At 34.0% G+C, this 22393-nt stretch overlaps 1 protein-coding gene across 2 annotated transcripts; it reads left to right on the top strand.

Moving 5' to 3' along the window:
- The first annotated feature begins 18013 nt into the window (after window positions 1-18013).
- On the top strand, window positions 18014-21793 carry LOC112295471 (uncharacterized). Of its 2 annotated transcripts, none has more exons than XM_024547130.3 (3): window positions 18014-20109; window positions 20268-20636; window positions 20742-21793. In XM_024547130.3, the coding sequence occupies exons 1-3, from the start codon at window positions 19408-19410 to the stop codon at window positions 21399-21401; spliced, it is 1731 nt and encodes a 576-aa protein (XP_024402898.1). In that variant the 5' UTR covers window positions 18014-19407; the 3' UTR covers window positions 21402-21793. The 2 variants fall into 2 exon arrangements, with proteins under 2 accessions (XP_024402898.1, XP_024402899.1); XM_024547131.3 differs by having other exon boundaries at window positions 18020-20016.
- The last annotated feature ends 600 nt before the right edge of the window (window positions 21794-22393 follow it).

The raw sequence follows: 22393 nt of genomic DNA, 5'->3' as shown, positions 1-22393 counted from the left end.
TTATACGATTTATAAAATAATTTAAAAGTTTATATAGAAATTACACTAAAATATTTATCTTAAAAATTTATGTTTATTTTTTTAAGTTTCATAACTGTATTTATTTTAATTAAGTAATATTCTTTTCTAAGTCGTTTTAAAAATAAGATTTACAAAATATCTTCTGAAAACTATGTAATATTTTTTTCTTTTATCTATTAACAACAATCATATTATAATTTCAATGAGCTTCAAAAAAACTTGTAATAATCATACTAAAAAAGTATCATAATTTTTTTCTAAATATTCATAAAATCAAATAAAATATGACTTATGGAATAAAATAAAAATTTAGAAATAATTTTAGAAATCTATCCATCAAATATAATATACATACAAGTGTAGATTTTGTGTTTATATATATATATATATATATACATATGTATTATTCAAAGTTTACATGCCTTTGTATATCTAAATTATTGTAATTTAAATAAATAATAATTGAATTAATGGGAATTCAGTATTAAAATCATGATTGAATCAATTATTTTTACAGCTTGTGAAGTAGAATGAAAAAACTAAAGAACATCTATAGTATCTACATTTAAATGGAGAAATGATTTTTGAAAAATCAAATAACATCTACAATAAATCATGATAATTTATACTTTTGTAAGGCTTAAAATAAGATTTATAATTCCATACTAAAAAAATAAAATAAAAAAATAAGAAGTCATATTTTTCTATTGGCATAATTCAATATTATGTCATACAACCACATTTTCATATAACTTTTCAGTCCATTGTAAAATATTCTATTTTTTATTATTTTAAGAAAATATTTAGAGACTATATATGAGGAATGATAGCAAAAAAATAAAGGCACATGCATTTAAAATTGTTGAAGAATCACATACACTATAGTATTTAAAAACTCATCTCTTACAATAATATTTAGTACTCACATATCTCCATCCATATCTAAATGTAATAATTGTAATATTAATATATATATATATACCAAATATTTTTAAAATTAATATAAATACCTTCAAATTTCTGATACATTTATATAAGTTTTTTTTTCTTATTCATCCAATTTATAAAAAGTTACAAATATTTGATTTAAAAAAGAAATTGATTCATCTAAATTACAAAACTAAAAATAAAAATAAAAATAAAAAATTAGAAAAGATTCAAATAAGACGTGGTTTATAATAATTTATAATTGCAATAATATACAAGTGAGTTAGATAACATACCAACTTTAATCATTTAATCAACTGCTTCATTGTTTTTTAAAGAAAAAATAAAAATAAAAAATGCATTGATACATATATAAATCATGATACCATCCATTCCATGAAATTCAAAAGAATTCTCTTAAATTTAATTTTTAAATTTAATTTATGTAATTCTAAGGTTAGATTTGCAATTTCAACAAGGATTCCAATGTTAATACTAATATCATGTAAACAAAGATTGTTACACATAATACATTGAGTACTACAAACCAATCATAAAATATATAATTTAAACCAAATACAAATGCACATCCAATACACTCTTAAAGAAAGATTAGAAATCTATACCAAATTAAGTTAAAGTACCTCTGACACCACAAATGAGGAATCCAAGAGTGCAAGTGTGAAAATAAGAGGAATCTTAAAGCTTTACTAAAATGGCTAAAATACCATAGCCAAACAAACCCTTACAATAAATTCTTTTATTCTCAAAATCACTCACAAGACTTTACTTGATAAGAATGTCAAGTCAAGGGATTTTTTCTACTTAAGTATTCAAATTCCAATTGACATGAATAAAATCAATTAACAAAAGAACTATCAATGGATCAAAAATCACTAACCAAACTAAACTTCATACATTCAACAAAATTTGGCACTTGATGCCATATTACATGATAATTGTCATATAAATAAAGATCATTACATACAACACATCAAATGCTAAAAATCATTCATAAAGTATGTAATTTAAATCAAATACAAATGCACACCCAATACACTCTTAAGTGCCCTCTTTAATTGATTAGGAGTCCTTTCAATTAACTAGGACCATAAAATATACATTATTAAAGCTGAATGCTAGAATGATAATTTTACCAAACTATATTCCTTCAAAATAGTAATATAGCAGTTAGACCATCAAAGTGTATAATACATATTATAAAAGAATTTCAATCCTTATTAAAAAATGATGCATGGCTTGGAAACTTCTTATGACAAGAAAAAATCGAGTTTTTTGATGGAAGAGTCAAATGAGGTGGTGTCAAACATGCCATATGCTATTTATATTTTCATTGATTATAAAAAAAATATGATAGAAGTTCTTTTCTTCTCACCATATATAAAACATCAAAGATCAATTGATATAACTACCAATTTAGGATGTATAGAGTCATCAATAGGAAGATAATAAGGAATACAATTCTTTGAATATTTTTAACATTCTTATCTATTCTTGCCTTCTAACAACAAAATATTACTTTGCAACGCATCTTTTATACATAAAATTGTGTGCCTTGTATTAACATCAAGTATTGTAGGCACTTTATATTGTAAATATACATAATTTCCTTTCAAGAACCTTTTCAACTAATGTCAATGAACTCTACTACAAATATGAACATAATATAAAATATCATAATTTTGAATAATAGATAAGTTTTCCATAGTTATAGATATAGCTTGTTTAAAGAACTATATTTGATTATGTAGACATTGAGCCTAAATATCAAGATCATCTAGGTCTACAATTGGACTTGGCTTTTCATGTATTGAACTAGGTAGAATTAACTTCCATTTATACAACAATCGATAAGGACTATAAGATGTTAAAGATGCTTCTCTATTAAAGCGATAATCTATTGCAATCCATAGCAACATCAAGTTTCAATCATGATGGTTGTCATGAAATAATTCATACTTTTGTAACCCACGTTTGATAGTCTAAACAACTCGCTCAGCCATGCCATCTACCTCAAGATGATTTCTAAATGTGGTATAATAATCTATTAAATCTTTAGTACATAAAGCTTCAAAACTTCTAAAAAACTCTCTTCTTTGATTTGTTAAGATTTCAATAGGTGCTTTAAAACATGCTAATATTTGATCAAAAAAAGTCATAGCTCCCAATTTTGAAGAATTTTGTAATAAAGCCACAAATTCAATTTACTTGCTAAAATACTCTACCATCACTAACACACATTTAATTCCATATGATGTAACAAAAAATGATTTAATAAAGTCCAAAAATCAATGATAATATAAATCCATGATAGATAATGGCTTCAATTGAGGTAATAAGGTATTAAAGTTTGATCCAAGTTAATCACATACTTCACACCAAGAAATATATGTAGTCACTTATTAATATATACCACTCTACTAATATTGATTATGCAACATAGAATATGTCATGCACATTCTAAAATGTCCAAGTTCTTTATATACTTATCATACTAAGGAGGCTCTTTGATCTAGCCTTGGAACTACATATCTACTTCTATCATGCCATATACAAAATAATAAATTATTCTTCCAATAAAATCTTATTATTTGATAATTAATTTTATTTCTTTTTATGTTAGAGGTAGTTAAAAGAAATATTCTTTATTGAAGCTTAAGCAAGACTGCAAGATCTTTTCACACATCTTTAATTACTTAATTCTTGTCCAATTCCTCATCTAAATTCTAGTCAAGAACTATGGTTATAGAACCTGACATTAAAGTCAAGTATGTGGCTGCATATCATTTAGGAACTGTCTTTTGATTACAATTTCCATGCAACTAAGCTTCGATTAAATCTTCTTGTGAACGACAAGGATTATAAGAAAGTCCATTGGTATCTAAATTAATAATATTTACATAATGTACAACCTCAAAGTTATATTCTTAAAGCAATAAAGTCCATCAAGCAAGCTTGCCAATAAGCTAATCTGATTCTATAAGCCATTTCAAAGGTTGATGGTCAATTACCAATATAAAAAGTTGACTATACAAGTAAGATCGGAAATGAAGAATAATTCAAATTATTACCAAAGTTTTTCTTTTATAAAATGAGTTATTTGATTGCACATTGTTATTACTTCTAGAAACAAATACAAGAACATATTTCTGTCTTACATAATTTTTTTGTATCAAGACTACTCTTAATCCTACTATACTCTAATTTGTGTATAGTTGAAAAGGTCTATTGGCATTCGGACGTTGAAGCACTAGAATTAAATCCAACTTTTGTTTCTATGTATTGAATATATGTTATTGCTCACAACTCCAAGTCCATAGTTGATCTTCATCTACGAGAATAATTAAAAGCTTAGCAATGATGCTAAAGTTTTTAACAAAATTTTAGTAGTAGTTTGCCAATCCTAAAAAAATTCAAAATCATGAAACATCACTTGGTTTTGAGATTTTCTATAAGACATCTACATTTGTTTGTTGTATGTTGAGACCTCCTAAAATAACCATGTAATTTAAGTATGGTAATTATTTATGGAAGAATATACACTTTCTATGATGCTAACATAATCTCTATTTGTATAGTTGCTTAAATACTACTTATAAATACCTCACGTTGTTGTGATATAATACGACTATATAGTGAAATTATAATCAAAATTAAATTTCTAATTAATATATAATTATCTTAGTTAAATTATAATTTTAGGTATCTAAACATGGCTTTTTAAAAGCCTCTTAGGTTATTTTCTTATCTTAATAATTAGTAGGTTGAAGGTTATTTAGTAATTTTACCTTCTAAATTGTAGAGTCTCTTCTACTATCTTAGAAAGACCATAAATTGATGAAATTAGGTTAGAAGAGATAAATAATTAATATGGTTGGTACTAGAGTTAAGTTGAGAGTAGGATTGGGCTAAAAAATCCTTAGGATAGGATAGATTGATATCCGGGGGTCGACTGTTTGTGAGATAAGGTCGAAATCATACCTTTGGCAACTAAAATGATGGCCTAGGGAAAAATAGGGTTTCATTCGAAGATCGGAGGTTAAATTTTGAGAGCTAGCTTGAAGTTCATTCCAAAGAAATAAAAATTATTTTGAGAGGGTTTTGGAAGACTTAGCAATTGTTGTTCAAAGTCAGGGTTTATATCAGTGATTTGGATTTTATATAATATAATTAGGACTAGCAATTTTGGCTAGTTCGTGCAATTGGCATGACATCTATAGTTGAAAATTTAATATTGTTTGGATTATTAGATGTGCTAAGTATATACAAAATTTTGTGATAATCTAACGGTGTGGTTTAGAGATATCTAGTTTTTAGCACAAGAGGATTTTAGAAGATAGTAGTTTGAGGTTGGATAGGATTTCTATGATATCTAAAGATCTATCAGTTGGATTAAAGTGAAAATTGGCATGGTATTGGAAGACTTAAAGATCAAGCTACACACCAATTTTGAGACAATGTTAACAATTGAAGAAGGAGAAATCATTGCTGGGATTTCTACTTCACTTTTCAAGTTAGTAGCCAAGTGACATTGGTGCAAGTTTTGGAGGTTTTCTCACAATCTGTAACTTGGATTGGGCTAAAAATTCTTGAGCATTTAGAAGACTTGCATTGACAATTGTATGCAAAAATCTACATCAAGTGGACGGTCGGATTGGATGTTACAGCTTGTTAAAGCTCACTAATTAGGATTGGGATTTACAAGAAAAAATCTAAATTGCTTAAATATGAAAGTAATAAGGTAATTGGGATTTATGTATGGTTAAGACTACTAAGAAGAGTGTTTTAAGCACTTTTGAATTGAAATTCAGATTATATTCTTCTCGCATGGATGAAACCTATTAGGATTTCTTGGCTACTTGTGAAATATAACCTCACCTTCCACAGCTAAGTACCCGATGCATTCCTGAGCAAAACAATACGTAATACAAAACGTGATCTTATTGGATGCTATTAAAAATGATAACATCATCAATGTAGCATCTAATAAATGATAAGTTAGATAAAATTTAGTCCATTATCCATTGAAACTCAACTAGTATATTTGTAAGACCAAACAGAAGGAACTTTTAATCATAGAATTGATCTTTGTTATCTTGATTAATTCTCCAAAATGTTTTCTTCACTCAATCTTCAATAAATAATGGTGATTCGTGATAATTAGATGTTAAATTCAAAATATTGAATACTTGAAAAAATCCTACTACATCAAATAATTCTTCTAGCATTGGCATTGGATATTAATCAAATTTAATCTTACTATTAGTTGGATGGTAGTTTCTATACATTTTCTTCTCTATCCAATTGCCAAAAACATTGTTCTTTGAAGGCATGATTGTAGTGTAAGCACATTTACCATTAAAAAGCTCAATCAAGCATGCAGCCAATAATTCTTGAAAACGAGCTTAGATGCCAATTTTCTCTGAGATACTAAGCTTATACAGTCATTAGAAGATTGAATAATCATCTTCCAATTAGATATGAAAATGTTTGTTTTTATATCCTTCAAGATCTTCAAAACTAAAGACAAAACAATTACAATATGAGTAAATAGAAGCTTGTAACTTTTGTACTTCGGTATCAGTAAGATGTGACTCCAACTCCAATGACCAATCATAAAACTTTGTGATCTTCTTCTTCACAAATAGAGTACTACTACATGTTGGCATAGCCTTTAACTATTAATCTCTTGAAGAAACAATTTCTATGTCTTTAATATCTTCACTTCTAACTAAATGAGGAACTTCATTACCATAATATTTGTCTGAATTAGAAATATTGGTAGGATATAGAATGTCTTTAAAAAAAAAATTCTATAAGAAAAACTCTTAAGCATTTTTTTTTTTTTTTTAAATCTTTAGCTAAAACTGTAAAGATATCTTGAGCTTGTAGCTCATCAATTGCATGCCTCTATAAGTAAAGAAACAACTTGAATTCCTCAATCTTAGTAAGTTGAAGATCTATTGCCTCTTAAGCATTATTCTTTGATCTTAAAATACTAACATGGTCATAATAATATTTTTAAATAATATAGCATATATCAAAAATCCATATTAAAGTGTTGAGGTCCATAGCTTGGCCTAGGAAAAAATAATGTTGTCCTTCAATGAGATCATAAGTAGCTATGGTATCAATTAAAAAGTCCATAGTATGCTTTCTTTCATTAGCAATAGATTCTTCATAGGTTTATGAATTGACATCTCAAATTATACCAAGTCTATGTGCTCAAAATCCAAATGATATTGGAAATGTTATAAATGTACAAAATGTGCTATGCAATGCCTCCATCTTATTAACCAAGGCAAGAAGAGGTTCATCAACCTTAGTGACAATCAAGGAAATTTCATTATCATCCAAGATGTCATCAAGATGGTGCCCAAAAGGTCGTTTAATTCTAGAAAGTATTTTTGTAAGCATGTAAGACAATGCTAGGTTGATCCAAATCATATAAGGTTGATGGACATAAGAGCCCAAAGTTGCAACATTCAAAAAGATTGGAGAACTAAGGAGTTGGTTAATATATTGATAAGACTTATGTTTAAATATCATCTAATAGTGGTACATTTTGAAAAATATACCTAAGTAATATAATTTGATCCATTGTCATATTATGTGTTATCTTATTAGGGAATGCACTAGGCATCTAGCTATGGAAGGTGATATTATGTTTCATAAGTATCCAAGAAACTCTAATAGGTTTCATCCATACAAGAAGAATATAATCCAAATTTCAATTCAAATATACTAAAAAATACTCTTCTTAGTAGCCTCAATCATACATACACTCCAATTATCTTGTTACTTTCATATTTAAGCAATTTAGATTTTTCTTATAAGCCCTAATTCTTATCAATGAACTTTGACAAGCCATAATTTCTAATCTGACTATCTACTTGATGTAAAATTTTGCATGCAATTGGCGATGTAAGTCATCTACATGCTTAAGAAATTTCAAGCCAATCGAACATATAAATTGTTAAAAAACCTCAAAAAATTGCACTAGTATCACTTGGCTGCCAACTCGAAAGATAATGTAGAAGTTCCAACAAAGATTTTTCCTTCTTTAATAATTAGCTTTGACTCAAAATTTGTATATAGCTTGATCTTCAAGTCTTCCAATACCATGAAAAATTTTACCTTGATTTGATTAGTAGATCTCTAGATATTATAGAAACCCTATCCAATTTGAAATTTCCAACTTTTGGTATGTTCTTGTATCAAAATCTAGATATCTTTTAATTGCACCATTGGATTATCACAAAATTTTACATATACTTAGAAAACCTAATTAACTAAGCATAATCAAAAATTTTACTATAGATGAGACACCAATTTTATGAAATAGCTAAGAGTGCTAGTCCTAATTTCATTGTATAAATCTCAAGTTGCCAATACAAATCCTGATTTTCAACAACAATTGCTAAGTCCCAACAAATCCTACCAAAAAAAACCTTATGTCTTTGAAACAAGCTCCAACCTAGATCTCAAATCCTAATCTCTGATCTTCAAATAAAATCATATTTTGTCCTAGGCAATCGTTTTAGTGGCCGGAGGTCTAATTTTGACCATGTCTCATAAATGGTCAATCCCCAAGTATCAATCTAACCTATCCTAAGGATTTTTTTAGTCCAATCCTACCCTCAACTTAATCCTAGTATCAACTATATTAATTATTTATCTCTTCTAATATGATTTTATCAATTTATGGTCTTTCTAAGGTAGTAAAAGAATCTCTATAGCCTAGAAGGTAAAATTACTAAATAACCTTCAATCTACTAACTATTAAGATAAGAAAATAACCTAAGAGGCTTTTATAAAAGCTATGTTTAGATACCTCAAATTATTATTGAACTAAGATAATTAGATATTAATTAGAAATTCAATTTTGATTATAGTTTCATTATTTAGTCGTATTACATCATGATAGCATAAACTACCACTATATAAGTTGCATCAAATCTATAAATAAATTGGATTGATGATCATATAAGTCTTGACTTCCTCCAGCATGTGAATGACTTTGACAAGGCCATCGAGCAATCAATAAATCTATGTCGTCTAATCTCCTCAAATCCTCATCACTAATGAGAGTGATATTATGAAGGAATTGGCTAAAATAATCAAAAATAGTAAGAGATTGTAATTATTTAAGATACATAACCAACAATCATTAGAGAATATTTTGGGCTACTCAATTAAGTACAATTTTAATATCCATATGAATGTACCATTGAACAATAAGCTAAGCCTCCAATACTACTATTAATGTCTACAAAGAATTCAACAAGGATATTACCCTCATTTGGTGGATGCCAATAAATAGTTTGAACAAAGGTAGCTAATAAAAGAGATTTTGGTATTTTCAATATATCCAATGAAGATAAAATCTCTTCACATTAGAAAAAATAATTTGCATGTATTTTTTAAGGAAGAAATAGATTCTTCTAGTATTTAGCATGAACTTCTAAAGATCATGGATTAGTTGGTTTCATAAAATAGCACATGAATACTAATGTCTCTTTTAATAGAATCCTTTTATAAGACAAGTCAAATGTGCTATAATCAAATAAGGTTTTTGTTGACACAATCAAAGCAATTGTTGCAAATATAACTAGAATGAATTCTTTCTTTTCATCATCAGTAGACCATCTTAATCAAATCTATGCTTCTTCAATCCAATTATCTAATCCACAACCAAATGAATAAAGAGCATGTTGACATAGTAAGATATCATAGTTAGTGGCATTAATCATTGCACTCTTTAGAAACAAGTGTGAATAAAGTGGACCAGATCTAGTACAAAATATTAATTGCAAAAGTTGCCTAGTATAACCAATAGCTTGCTTCATACCCCTTATTGAAGTGACGATAGTAAAAAGACAAAGTTCCAAGTCTATTGGAGCAAGTTTTAATTTTTGAATAAGCTACTTATTAATCATAATTAATTAAGCCTTAAAATACAATATCATATGTAAAGATGTAGTACAAGTGGTATTACTACTAATATAGCTAATAATAAGCATATTGTTGTTGTTAACTAATTGTATAATTGCTAGGCATAAATTTTGCTATTTTCAAGCAAATCTAACTATAATATTAGATAAATATGCTACCTCTATACCTAATGGTATTTTGTTTAAAGGATTCATATTTTTTGCCTTTGAGTGATTTTCATCAAATATGGTAATAGCTTTTATTTCAAGCTTTGCTTATAACTTAGGTAAATCTTTTTGTATTAAAGGCCTTATGATTGCCTTGACTCCTTGTAACAATGGCATGGATACTTTTCCTTCTAATATTTTATCAACCAATTGAAAGATCTTTGTTAATTTAAATTCTAAAGTCAACAAGTCAACACTAAAAAATATAGATATATTCAATACTTTATAAGCCAAATTATAGACTATATTTTTAATACTAGTATCTTCATCTTATGTTGAAGTTGAAATAGAAGGTTTTGCTCCAAAATTAATATCCACAAGACCAAATGATGAAGGCAATCGTACATGAATATTATGATCTCTACAATAGTTTGGATAATGAGATAAAGATTTCAGTACCTTACTTATTATAGGTATCATATTTCCAGTTTTTTTTTAGGCATATGTTGCAATTACAACCACAATTTGTCTTGATGCATCAAATATATAATTTTTTGGAAAAAAAGAACTTATTCTAATTCTAAAAATCACATGAAATCTAGTAACTTAATCTAATAAGGCCACACTATTGAATTACTTCTCTAACTCATTAATTTTAGCTTCTAAAATCCTTTCTTTATTTGAAGTAGGTTATTTATATAGATGTAATATGAAGAAATTATCTTCATTGTGATTAAGCTTACTACAATGACCATACTTCAATAATTCTTTTTAGATTTATTTCATGCTTTACTATCTCAACTTTTGGCCTAGACTTCTCTTTGTGTAAAGTTTTTTTTCTTTTTAGGACAATTAAAATTATTTTTTATGTAATCAAATTTATCATATTTTTAATAATACATAGTTGTTTCAGATTGAATTTTCGCCAAGCTACTTGTGACAGTAGTAATCTTCTTAGGCTTGAAAACATCCATCATCAAAGCTACCATGTTGATAGTAGTATGTTGAGAAGTACTTTATTGCATTTCTCAACTTTACCAAATACTTGTGCCAATATTGTCTTGCCATCATAGTTGAGAATAATTCTTGATGTAGCTAAATCCAAGAGTCTCTTATCAATATTCAATAAAAAAAAATCTTAATATACTCCCTAAATCTATTGTAAACCAAACTAAATAAATATACATAGTATGTAAAATAACTTCTTTTCATAGCAAAAATCTTAAATGAATTGCATTTAATCATACCTAAATCTCCATAATTGTGCTCTAAATGCTTAATAAATATTTAGAGAGATTCAAATGATGGTGGCTTTGCTATTCTAAATAAAATTGCTTTCATTACTTAAGCCATGCAAGATAAAGTAGTTGGAGTGCTAGTTAAGGAAGTAATTACTTTTTTTTTTTTTTTAGTGTCTTTTGAAGATGTACCAACTTCTCTTTGGGTTTGAAATATTTTTTTTATTATACGCATGAATCTTTTGATAATATCCTCCTTAAAAGCTAAAATAAGTTTTATGCATGTTTCTTAATAATTCTCGACTTCATGCAATTCAAGTGAGTGTTCTTCAGTTTACTTTCTATAGGTTTGCAATGCCTTGTGCTCCAAGTGTTGTAATAAGAGCTCAAAGGCATACCACTCATTGAAAGTAGAAGACCTTTGATACTTTTCTTTCATCCAAGTTTGAAATTTGAATCTCTAATCTTGCAAAGAAATGCCTTTAGCACTTCTTGAAAATCTATCTTATATCATATTGTGAGGATTGTCTTCCATCTTGTAAAATATATTTATACCCAGGATCCAAAGCCTTTAAGTAGTATCCACTATTAAAATAGGCTAAAAAACCTAATTAGTATCTATCCTTGACTTGAAGTCCTTGATATGGTCATTATCCAAGTAGTCTAGTAAAAAACATCAATAGAATTAACTTCTAGTATACACCATAAAAGAACTACTTTGGTACTTGTAAATATTTAAAAGCTAAAATGACAACTTGCACCTACAAAACTACCAAGCTTAGCAATTCACCAGCAATCACCTTTAGATTACTATAAGTCCAATATACCTACAAAAAAAATGATCTTATTGGCTATCAATCCAATTTCATTCTTATTATATGCCTATCAATACAAACTAGTATAAATATAAAGTAAGGTAATTACAAAAAATCTCTAAAAATAATACTTACAACTAAAAGAAGGTACAAAAAATAAATTCAAATACCTACATTGGATTTTTATCTCCAACAATACATAAGAAAAAATCAAAAGTGAATAAGAGCAACCAACATCCATCTATAGTTGATAATCACAAATCATAGAACCTATGATAATAAAAGATAATTGCAATAAAATGAAATGTGGAATAATGAAAGAAAATCAAAATTCACTTAAAAAACAATCAATATTTAGTAAATGCAACTTTGATGCTTCAAATGACATCTACTTCAAAAATTGAATATGCCAATGGATTTCTTGAGCCTCTTCTATTTTAAGTTGCTTCAAAAATAATCAAATTTCGACTCTATATGTATTTAGAGTGAGCTTCTAAATTTGATATTTAAGAGTTTTGAGTAATACATTTTTTATTTTTATTTTTTATTTTTTTATATATAATGTCTTAGAACTATGCAATGGATCTATGACTAAAGAATCTTGTCAATCATGGTTCTTTGCTATCATGGTTCTATTATTGGGAATAAGCCTTTAATTGTAGTTTTCTATCATAGTGCCTTTGTCACCATGACTCACCTAAGTCTATGGATTGATGTCTTGAGTTGCAAGAAAACATTGCAAGCCACCATTAATCACCATTGTAGATCAATAATTGCCTTGCTACTTTATACATAATTCCTTGCTATCAAACTCTATGCATATATTGTATTTCTTAATAGAATGGTTTGCACCTTGCATTACAATCCTATGCTACACCATTTTTACAGCTACTTTGTATTTCCTTATCATATTATAATCTTATCACTTTTTGCCTCATACTATTTTTTGCAATTGACTAGTACTTGTTCTCATAGAGAGACCTTGTTTAGTACCGTAACTTTAATACAATCTTCTTACTACAATCCTCCAGTGTTGCAACACTATACATTAGCAACTTATGCCACTATCTTGTATTGCTTCTATATTCTATCACAATTTTACTCTAATATTGTAGTATGTAGTCCAACTCATTTCCATTGTCTAGTACAACAATACCCAAAACCTAGCAACAAAAATAAATTGTAATTTTTTTAATTTTTTTAAAATCTATTGCATTCTAACTTGTTATACCACAAATTGAAGAAAAAGAGATATTTTTGGTAAATAAAAGATTAAAAATCTACACCAACTAAGTCAAGTTATCTTTCATGCCACAAAGAGAGAATTCAAAAGTGTAAGTGTAAAAATAAGAGAAACCTTAAAGTTTTACTAAAATGGCTAAAATACCATAGCCAAGAAAATCTTTATAATAAGTTCTCTCACTCTCAAAATCATTCACAAGACTTAATTTGACAAGAATGTCAAATCAAGGATTTTTTTCCACTTAAGTACTTAAATCTTAATTGACATAAACAAAGTCAACCAACAAAAAACTATCAATGGATGAAAAACTACTAACCAAACTAAACTACATACATTCAAGAAGATTTGGTATCCAATGCTATATCACATGATACTAAACAAGCTCTAAAAATATAGTTTGATCCATCAAAAAAAACTGTTCAAGTGTCTTTTATACTCTCAACGTATTCAACATTTAAAAATGGATTACCAAGATCAAATAAATACTTATATTATGACATAATCTTCATTAACAAAATTTCACCAAAACTATAAAATAGCCTTGACCACATATCATCAAACAACCATCTAATCAACACCAAAAAATGGACCCCAATGACAAAAATTTTCATTAAAAAAAAAATTATTTTAAAGAGAAGAGGGGAGATTGGTAAGCATAAGTTGCCATGACGATATTTTCTCTTCTTCACAAATTTACCAAATGAAGGGCGTCAAATTCTCCGTCTAATTTTAAAAGGATGTCTTTGTGATAACACCTAGGCTACAAGGTGGGTAATTCCCCACATTCTAACTCATCGACTTAGCATCATATAATTAAGTTAATCCAAGGAATTAGAGTAGCAGCTACACGACAAGCCCAACAAGACGACGGTTTTACGGTAGCCTTCCAGAATTTTCTCCTAGCTTTGGGTCGCAATTCGTGTGACGGCCTGGATTCGACCAGGACGCGGTTGGCGCATCCGCAGCCGTCCAATGGCTGTGGGACGAAACCCTACCCCACCTTAGATGCTCCACTTCCGTCGCGCTATCTACGAATAGCAAAATTCGAAGAGTGAAATGGCTATTCGTAGGGGAACGCATAACTGACAGGGTTCGTTCCCAATATCCCGTGTGTGATTCCCTTGGTGATGGTTCATGGGAACAAGAGCGTTCTATTTGGGGTACGAGGTTCCCATTCAGAAACTCCCAGGCTTGGTAACCGGGAAAACATGAGTCACGAGACGGTACACGAGGCGTTTAGTGACTGGGAGTGGTGGGACGTTCTGGAAGTCATTGTTGAGGGGGGTGGTGGGGTTAGAAACTGCTAAATTTATATTAGGTTACTGGATTTACCGTAAGTTGTGTGATTAGTCTGGTTGTTTCAGAAACTATGAAACCAATTGGGTCTGAATCCGAAGGTCATTTACGGCAAATGCTTTGGGTATCTAAAAAGTCCGTGTTTATTACTGGAAGGGGGGTTTGCCTGGAAAAATCCTGATGGATATAAAGTTTTTATTTATTTTTTCTTTCTTTGATTTTATTTTCCTCCACGTCATGTTTTCCCACTGTTGCTAGATCTAATACTTGGCCTCTGGACTTAGAAGATCTTTCGTAGCATCTGTCTTCATGCCAAATTTTTTATTTTTTGAATTCTGTCAAGATCTAATGCTTTTGATGGTTTGAGGTTGTTTACAAATTGCAATTCCACACAAACTCATTCATGTATATATATGTGTATGTATATATATATATATACACATATGTGTGTGTGTGTGTTATTGTCAGCCACATGTACTTCTGTAGCATTAGAAACATATTACAAAAGATTTATGAGAGTTATAAATTGAGTAATTGTATTATTTATGTTGCATTATTGAAGGAGATATCACATGTTAATGATTGGGCTTCATTTACATTTGCAATTTTTCCATGTTTTTAACCTACAATTTTGTGTCCTTTTGCTTCCAACAGTAATACACAAAAATAAAATTAAGTTCGAGCGCTCTTAAACAGCTTGTCATTGAGTAATAACCGCATAGTTAAACTCTCAGTTTTGATTGGGCAAAATTATGTGGAAAAGAAAAGGAGAATGAAGAATTGGATGGATGGTTCTATCGCAGTCAGGCAAGCAAGCAAGCAACGGTCTCGGCATCACCGTCGCCGTTGATGACCCGCGGTGCCGCACCGACTTAGAGCTTTGGCCCTGAGAGGAAGCGACGGATCGAGGTGGCGATGGAGGGAGAGGAAGCTTGGGTCGATGGTGCCGATGGTCGGAAGCAAGAGCCAATGCGAAGTAGGAATGCATTGGGGCCTGATGTTGCTGATGTTGCTGTTGGGCTTGTGGGCCTGGAACTCTCATCCCCAAGGCTTCCACCGGGGAAATAGTAGGAACCGAGACAAAGAAAATCTAGACACTTTTTCTGTGCGGCACAACTTTTTCTTGCTGCGCAGGGTGGCAATGCAACTGAAAGGGAGCCTGGCAATTGGGTGGAGCGTGCCCGGGTAGTCGATCATGGTGCACGCACCACAGGTGACCCCTTGCAGGGATTCGGCTTTTCTCCCGTCGACCAATTTGGACTCCCTGCCACCTCAAAGAGACAGCGTACTGCCGCCTAAATTAATCTCCCCGTTCGCTGATCCCGACGCCCATGGGTTGCAAGCGTCGCGTCTGTTCTGTTGTTTGCGCATGATGGACTTTGTAGACCTGCGGAGAACGATCCAAAAGCACATTCTCTTTTGAAGGGTCTCCCACTCGAGTTCGTTTGTTGGCTTCGACAAGAATTCTCTCACTCGGTAGACGGAGGATAACGCGCCTTGCTTTGCGATGGCAGCGAGCCGTACATTCCAAATCGCATCACCACACCCCGTTGCCTGAGCCTCTGGAAGTGGACTAAACCATCCAACTCATCGCTTGGCTGAATATCGATCTGTGGGAGACGGAAGGAAAAAGCAGAAAGAAAAAGAAACTAAGAACTTTGAGTAAAGTTTGAGCTCGAGGGACAAACTTTACATCATAACGGAAGGGTGGGGGAATGTTCCAATGTTCAATGCTAACCGTTCCTTCGACTGATGTGGATTATTGACTGGGGTCTTCTTTTTCTTCTTCCTCTTCTCCTTCTTCTGAAGGCATTATATCGTAGCGACTGGCACCAAATGTGAATGGTAACGATTTGGAACTGAGTGGATAAAGCAGTGGATTAGCGCCACTGATCAGACATGCTATGATCCGCATAGGCAGAGATTTGTGGAAGGAAAGCCTGAGGTGGCCAAGCACAGGGGAGGTCCCAGAGTAATGCAAATCACACCTATTCAGCCTCGCCAACCAAACTTAGAATAAAAAACAAGTGCTTAATTCAGCAACCAAGGCTATAAAGCGATCCCAGCACACAGCATGAATTCTTGGCGTCGCTAATAGCCTTCTCCTGCAAATTTAGCACGAAACTTTTTTTGGAAACATTGCAAGTGGAGGCAAAGCACTGCGTTACTTATTTCGAAAAGGAGAGAAAAAAAATATAAAAAATATAAAAAAGTTCTTTCAGATTCGTTTCCACGTTATCTGGCGACCTACCTACTTCGGAACCGCGAATGGGAACTGTCGTTCTCCGCAGTATGTCTGCAGTGGCCTCCACCTGACAGCCACTTTCCATTGCCTGCCTCTTGTGGAGCGTGATCGGTCACGAAGTGTTTAACGCTGGAAACCAATCTGCACGGAAATGGTTTGTTCGCTGGGTGGCTAATGAATGAGAGGCATGTTACCCAGCTTCATTTGGAGCAATGGTTTGTTTGTACTCTCTGTTGACCCTCCAGCAAAGATAGGATGGGTGATGTGCAGCCCACAAAGAGAAATTTAGCAGGTTTCATACGAATTGTGTGCCGCGTGACAACGTCCCATGCTCTTCAACTATATTAGTCTCTTACAGACACAGTACTCTGTTTGTACCGCTGTTCCACTTAATATCTACAGGGGCTTGAGCTACATTCATTGTCATCGACATGGTTCACATTGCCGGAGCTGATTCTGGAAGTCTGGTGTAGTTTAATAGGATGCGAGTTGAACTAGGTTTTGGGTCCCATGAGGACCACTTTCCACTCCATTCGGTTCCGTCACTCCGGTTCACAACCAATAATGAAGAAGTTTCTTAAGTATGAATGTATACACATATTGAAACTATTATGTTGAGCAAATTTTGATGAGTCCGTGGGTGCTCAAAACCATATTACGAGGTTGATTAATTTTTGCCATACCAGAACTGCAATCGAGCTATACATGCAATACGTACTAAATTTATGACAATGAGTTCATCGATTGACGAGACATATAAACCCTCATGCGAAGTGTTGGCAGCTAGCCCACCTCATTTGACAGGATATTTCAGGATGAGTCAGTGGTTGATGATGTATTTCGGAAACTTGATCAAAAAGTAGCTTCTACGTAGAAATGGATAATGAATCGCAAAGATCTGGGAAGAGAACTGTGACTCAAGGACGATGTTGATGATGTTATTCGTCGATGGAATGTAACATTCAGGCAGCATCATTCTGATTCATCCATTGATTTCTAAACATATGACAATGAACAGTCGCCCTGAATTGCGACGATGAAAGATTCGTACGTGCTGGACGATAGATATAATAAGATGTAGCCCACCGGAGCCGTTGCAGTAGTTCTTCTAAACCTTTGCATGCAGTGCCGCCAGCAAGAGTGATCGGAATGGCAGCACTGAATCCATTCGTCGTAGAAACCAACCGTGCACTTGAGCATACGTATGCCAGCCCAAAACCCAGACATGTCTCAGTATTACACTGTTGCCGATGATCACAAAGCCTTAATAAGTTCTGAAAACATCTGCATTGGATTCGGTGCAGTTTGGGATTAGAGCGAAGGTCAGCCTCTGAGTTGTTTGTGATTCTTATAGCCAAGGTCCACCCTGTTGCTGAGGTTGACTCATCTAGGCGTTAGTTGTAGAAATCGGCTAAGATCCGATCCACGCTGCCTTTGCGTCAACGTTAGAACTTGTTGCCGTCTCTTCGCAGTTACAGGAGGAATTCGGAGCAGTGGTGGTTGAACGTTGAAAGTTACAGGTGGTGTCACGATGTAGGAGGCGAGTGATCGGTTAACCTGTTTGTGTCAACGTGCGCGAGTCTCCAAGGTTTGTGATTTGAGAATGATTCACTTGATCCACGGAAGGCATTCAAGTCAAGAAACTGACAAGGCTCTGTGCATTCGAGTCCCTTGCTATCTGATACCATATCTTCAGGACATTTTTCTTGGGAATGTGATTGTGATACTATCCCAGGAATGACCTCGTCCTGTATGCTTCTTGACGGAGTTCTTCGTACACTACGGGATCTTCAAGCACATTCTCTGAAGCGCAGCTAGTTCGCCTTTTCATTGAGTTCTGTCATTAGTTCCTTCTTGTCATTGACTGAATTTCGTTGTAGTGAATTAGCGCGTTCAATCTCCAGAAGTTGAGAAATTCCGACGCTGGTCCCTCTACTGCAACCTGCTTTTTGTCCACAATTCCATTCTTGCTTGCATCCGTGAGAGGAATCCTCAGCTTCTGGGATCTTCTTGGGGAGATGTGTAGTGGAGGTCGAATGCCTGTGGTTTTGATCACAATGCAACTTTTCAACGACCTCTACAATTCTGCACAAGTGTGAGAGGGTTGAAGCCTACATGAACCTGAGCGTCTGCTCTGTTGTTTTAGTTTGCAGCTGGCTTTACATGTCCATAGATGTAGGACAGTTGGCCATGTGCCACTGTCTATGAGTATGCTAAAGTTCTACACGATTCAAGACTTAGCCTTCTCATGCTGGTGACCTGGAACTTGGATTCCAATCACTAATGGCTGAGAAAGAGAGATGGTAATCAACGATTTTGGTCTCTACTAGAGATTTGTTCGTTCGAGTTTATTTGCGGCATACTATTTACAATAGACTAGCAATATTATTTTGTAGATCTCCCGGATGTGGAAGAATCAAGCTTTCATGACTGTGTGAAGGTCTCTATTTAGATAGGGGAGTATTTTTACATTTGGGTTACCTGAAGAATATTTGTGAAGATGGCACTCGCAGCCACTCCTGCTCTTTCGACTTTCTATGGCATGGAAGCTACCAACCTTCTCCAAGCTCCGAATTTCTCAGGAAATCCCAGCTACATGCTGAACGATGCTGGACCCTTGTCACTTGGATATGGATTCTCATCGGGAGGTTCGTCATTGTACAACTACGGTGACAATGCGGCGCTTGCAGTATCTTGGGATGCTTACCTTACCAGGGACTGCAGCAACTTTAACCCGCCCAACACGTTGTCGCAGTCACTGTCTTTTAGTGACTCCTCTGTGTACTCAACCGACGAATCGGACCTGTTCATGAGTAACAACTCCGACGAATTGTTTCAACTGATCAATGAATGTAACCTTCTCAGCGCCGGTAGCTCCGTCAGTACAATTCATCCTAATCTGGTGAGCACTTTGAAGAATATGGTGTCGCCCGGGTTGGTGGGGTCTTGCATATCTCAAGGTGATATGACATGTCATAATGCTCAGGCGGCCGTGCTCGATCAGCTAGCATTGACGCAAACATGGATGGAGCAACATCAGCAGGAGCAGTTGCAGCATGACAACATCGACAGCCTGCGCAGTGCATTAATGCGACACAGTCAGCCACAGGTGATGGTTCCGAAAGTTGAGCTTCATGATTTTACTTCGACTGTTGGAGCCATGGTGCCTATGGCTACAATCTCCGACCTCAAGCCTCAAAAGGTTCTTGTCATTTTTCAAGTCTTGGTGTGTTTTAACTTTTTTTGTGTGCATTCTATATGTTCAGTTTCAGCTTTTGTTGATGATATTTATTTATTTTGAATTTCCACTTTATTTGTGCAATGTTGCAACGATTTTAAACTTGTGGATTTGTCCTCCAGGCTGATGAGAAGTCAGAGACTGAAGATAGTATCGAAGCGGCGGTGGTCTCATTAGACCTGATCAAGAACAGACGTCCGTTCAGATGCCAACATGAAGGATGCAACAAAACCTTCAAGAATCCGCAGACCATGAAAATGCATCACAAGACGCATTACAGCGACGGAAGTGCCGCAAGTAAGGCTTGCATGTTACCAACATTGTCGAGTTCCCTGAAAGCTGGTCACAACAAGAAGATCCCCTCGAGGTGTCCCAAGTGCAAGAAGACGTTTGTGGGACTGTACGAGCTCCGCCGCCACTACGGCCGGAAGCATTCAGAGGGTGAGAAGCCATTCGGGTGTCGCAAGTGCGGGAAGAAGTTCTACATAGAGGTATTGAAAAATCTTCTCATCCTTCTCTCAGTAGCTGTTTTTTGCCACGTACATCCTTTACCTAGTCTACAAGCAATTAGAGCTAACGATGCTGATGTTACGAAGGTTGATGTGCGCGATCACGAGAAGTTGTGTGGTGAGCCGATCGAGTGCAAATGTGGCCTCAAGTTCGCCTTTAAATGCAACTTGGTTGCCCACAAAAAGGCTCATCCTGCTTGCCAGGATCACCTGCTGAACAACTCCAACTCGACGACCTCAAATAACCAGTCTTCCTACTCCGACGACTCGGAGCAAAGTCCTTGCAGCTTGCGAAGTTCTCCAAGATCGGGAACGAAGAGGGCACGAGAGCCCGCGAGTCCAATCCAATCTAGTTTGCACGTCCCACTTCCAGACTTCGAAGGGATTCCAGAAGCTCCAGCTTTCAAGATGGCCCGTCATGACCTTGCATGGATGTCGTTTCCGACAGATACGAGCTTGCTTTGCGCTTCCAATGTGAACTATCCACCAATTTCTTTCACGAATCTGCCACTGTCAAGCCGGTATCCAAACCAAGGTGATTCTCAAGAGCACTTTTCCAGTAAAGTGCACCCTATCTCATCAACGTACCCGGAAGCTGTGAACTGTGAGATGGGGATTGTTTCAACCAACTCCCCTTTAAGGCATGGTCCGGCTGATGTAGCCTCATTGCCGTCGGCACCCACAAAGTCAGCCACGCCATGGGCAAATTTTTTCTATAGTTTTTCCCACGAAGCCGTCTCCGTTTAAGGGCCCTCATAGCCTTTGACCATTCCGTTCATAACGTACGGTCAAAGTCTATGAGGATAATATTCTTGTGGTTCACTAACGTCAGATCGAGGATAATAAATCACTCTTTCACGGCGAGTTCGAAGAGGGAAAATACCTCCTCTTCTATATTATTATTCTTTATCATCTCGATTACCGGGTTTAGCATTCTGCACGATAGGTTCTAATTAGTTTCAGGAGAGATCCGCGGATCGAATTTTAAACATTACTCTCCACCTCCAGCTTTGATGAACTCATGGTAGAGTAGATACATTCTTTCACGTGGAATAACCTCCATCTTAACATTGTGCTGCGAACCCTATGTGATTCCTTTGATGGCTTACAACCTGCAATAAGACCATGTACATGTTTCACTTGCTGCTCTGTGCGTATGTTTCATGATGTCGAGTCCCAATGCCATAAGCCATTTAACTCGGTGACGGTGTTGACGGGTAAGTGAGTATTCAAACACACACATGAGAACATATATAGTTTAACCTTGCAAATTTGTATGATAGTTTTTCTTTCCATGTCGAGATGTTTTTTTCAGCTGTTAAATCAGTTACATTATATCACTGGTTGTAATCTTTGGCTGACGATGAAACTCTTAATATGCCCTAGTTTAGCTACGACAGAGAAATATTCTGTTATACTGTTAAAAGAGATTGGAGGTTGTCCATGCAAACTACGGAGGATCTGCGAAGATACAGGCGTGCATGCCAAGTTACGGGGTTGGATAGTGTCAAAACCTATTTTAAAGACTAAAATGGTGACGAGACAGCGTCGAAGGGCATACAAAACAGCGCGTGAGGTACACGGCACGAAAAGAAGAGTTTCGAAATCGGAAGAATTCTCAGAGGAGGTGCTCAAAAAACGGATACTATATGGGCAGAACTCATGGTTACGTAAACGGGAAGCATCGAAAGCCGAAGCGAGCAGTTCCTCAAATGATATGTCTGCCCCACCGGACCACG

The sequence above is a fragment of the Physcomitrium patens genome, chromosome 18 (assembly GCF_059467195.1).
Source record: "Physcomitrium patens ecotype Gransden chromosome 18, ASM5946719v1, whole genome shotgun sequence".
In the NCBI taxonomy this organism is placed as follows: Eukaryota; Viridiplantae; Streptophyta; class Bryopsida; order Funariales; family Funariaceae; genus Physcomitrium; species Physcomitrium patens.
Note: the sequence above shows the minus strand (reverse complement) of the source record. Positions and strands in the feature narration are given on the sequence as shown.

Excerpts from the sequence above, each read along its gene's own strand:
- LOC112295471 (XM_024547130.3), top strand. The coding sequence starts at position 19,408 with ATGGCACTCGCAGCCACTCCTGCTCTTTCGACTTTCTATGGCATGGAA. Across the intron at positions 20,110-20,267 it reads CCGACCTCAAGCCTCAAAAG|GCTGATGAGAAGTCAGAGAC; the intron begins GTTCTTGTCATT and ends TTTGTCCTCCAG. Across the intron at positions 20,637-20,741 it reads GGAAGAAGTTCTACATAGAG|GTTGATGTGCGCGATCACGA; the intron begins GTATTGAAAAAT and ends GATGTTACGAAG.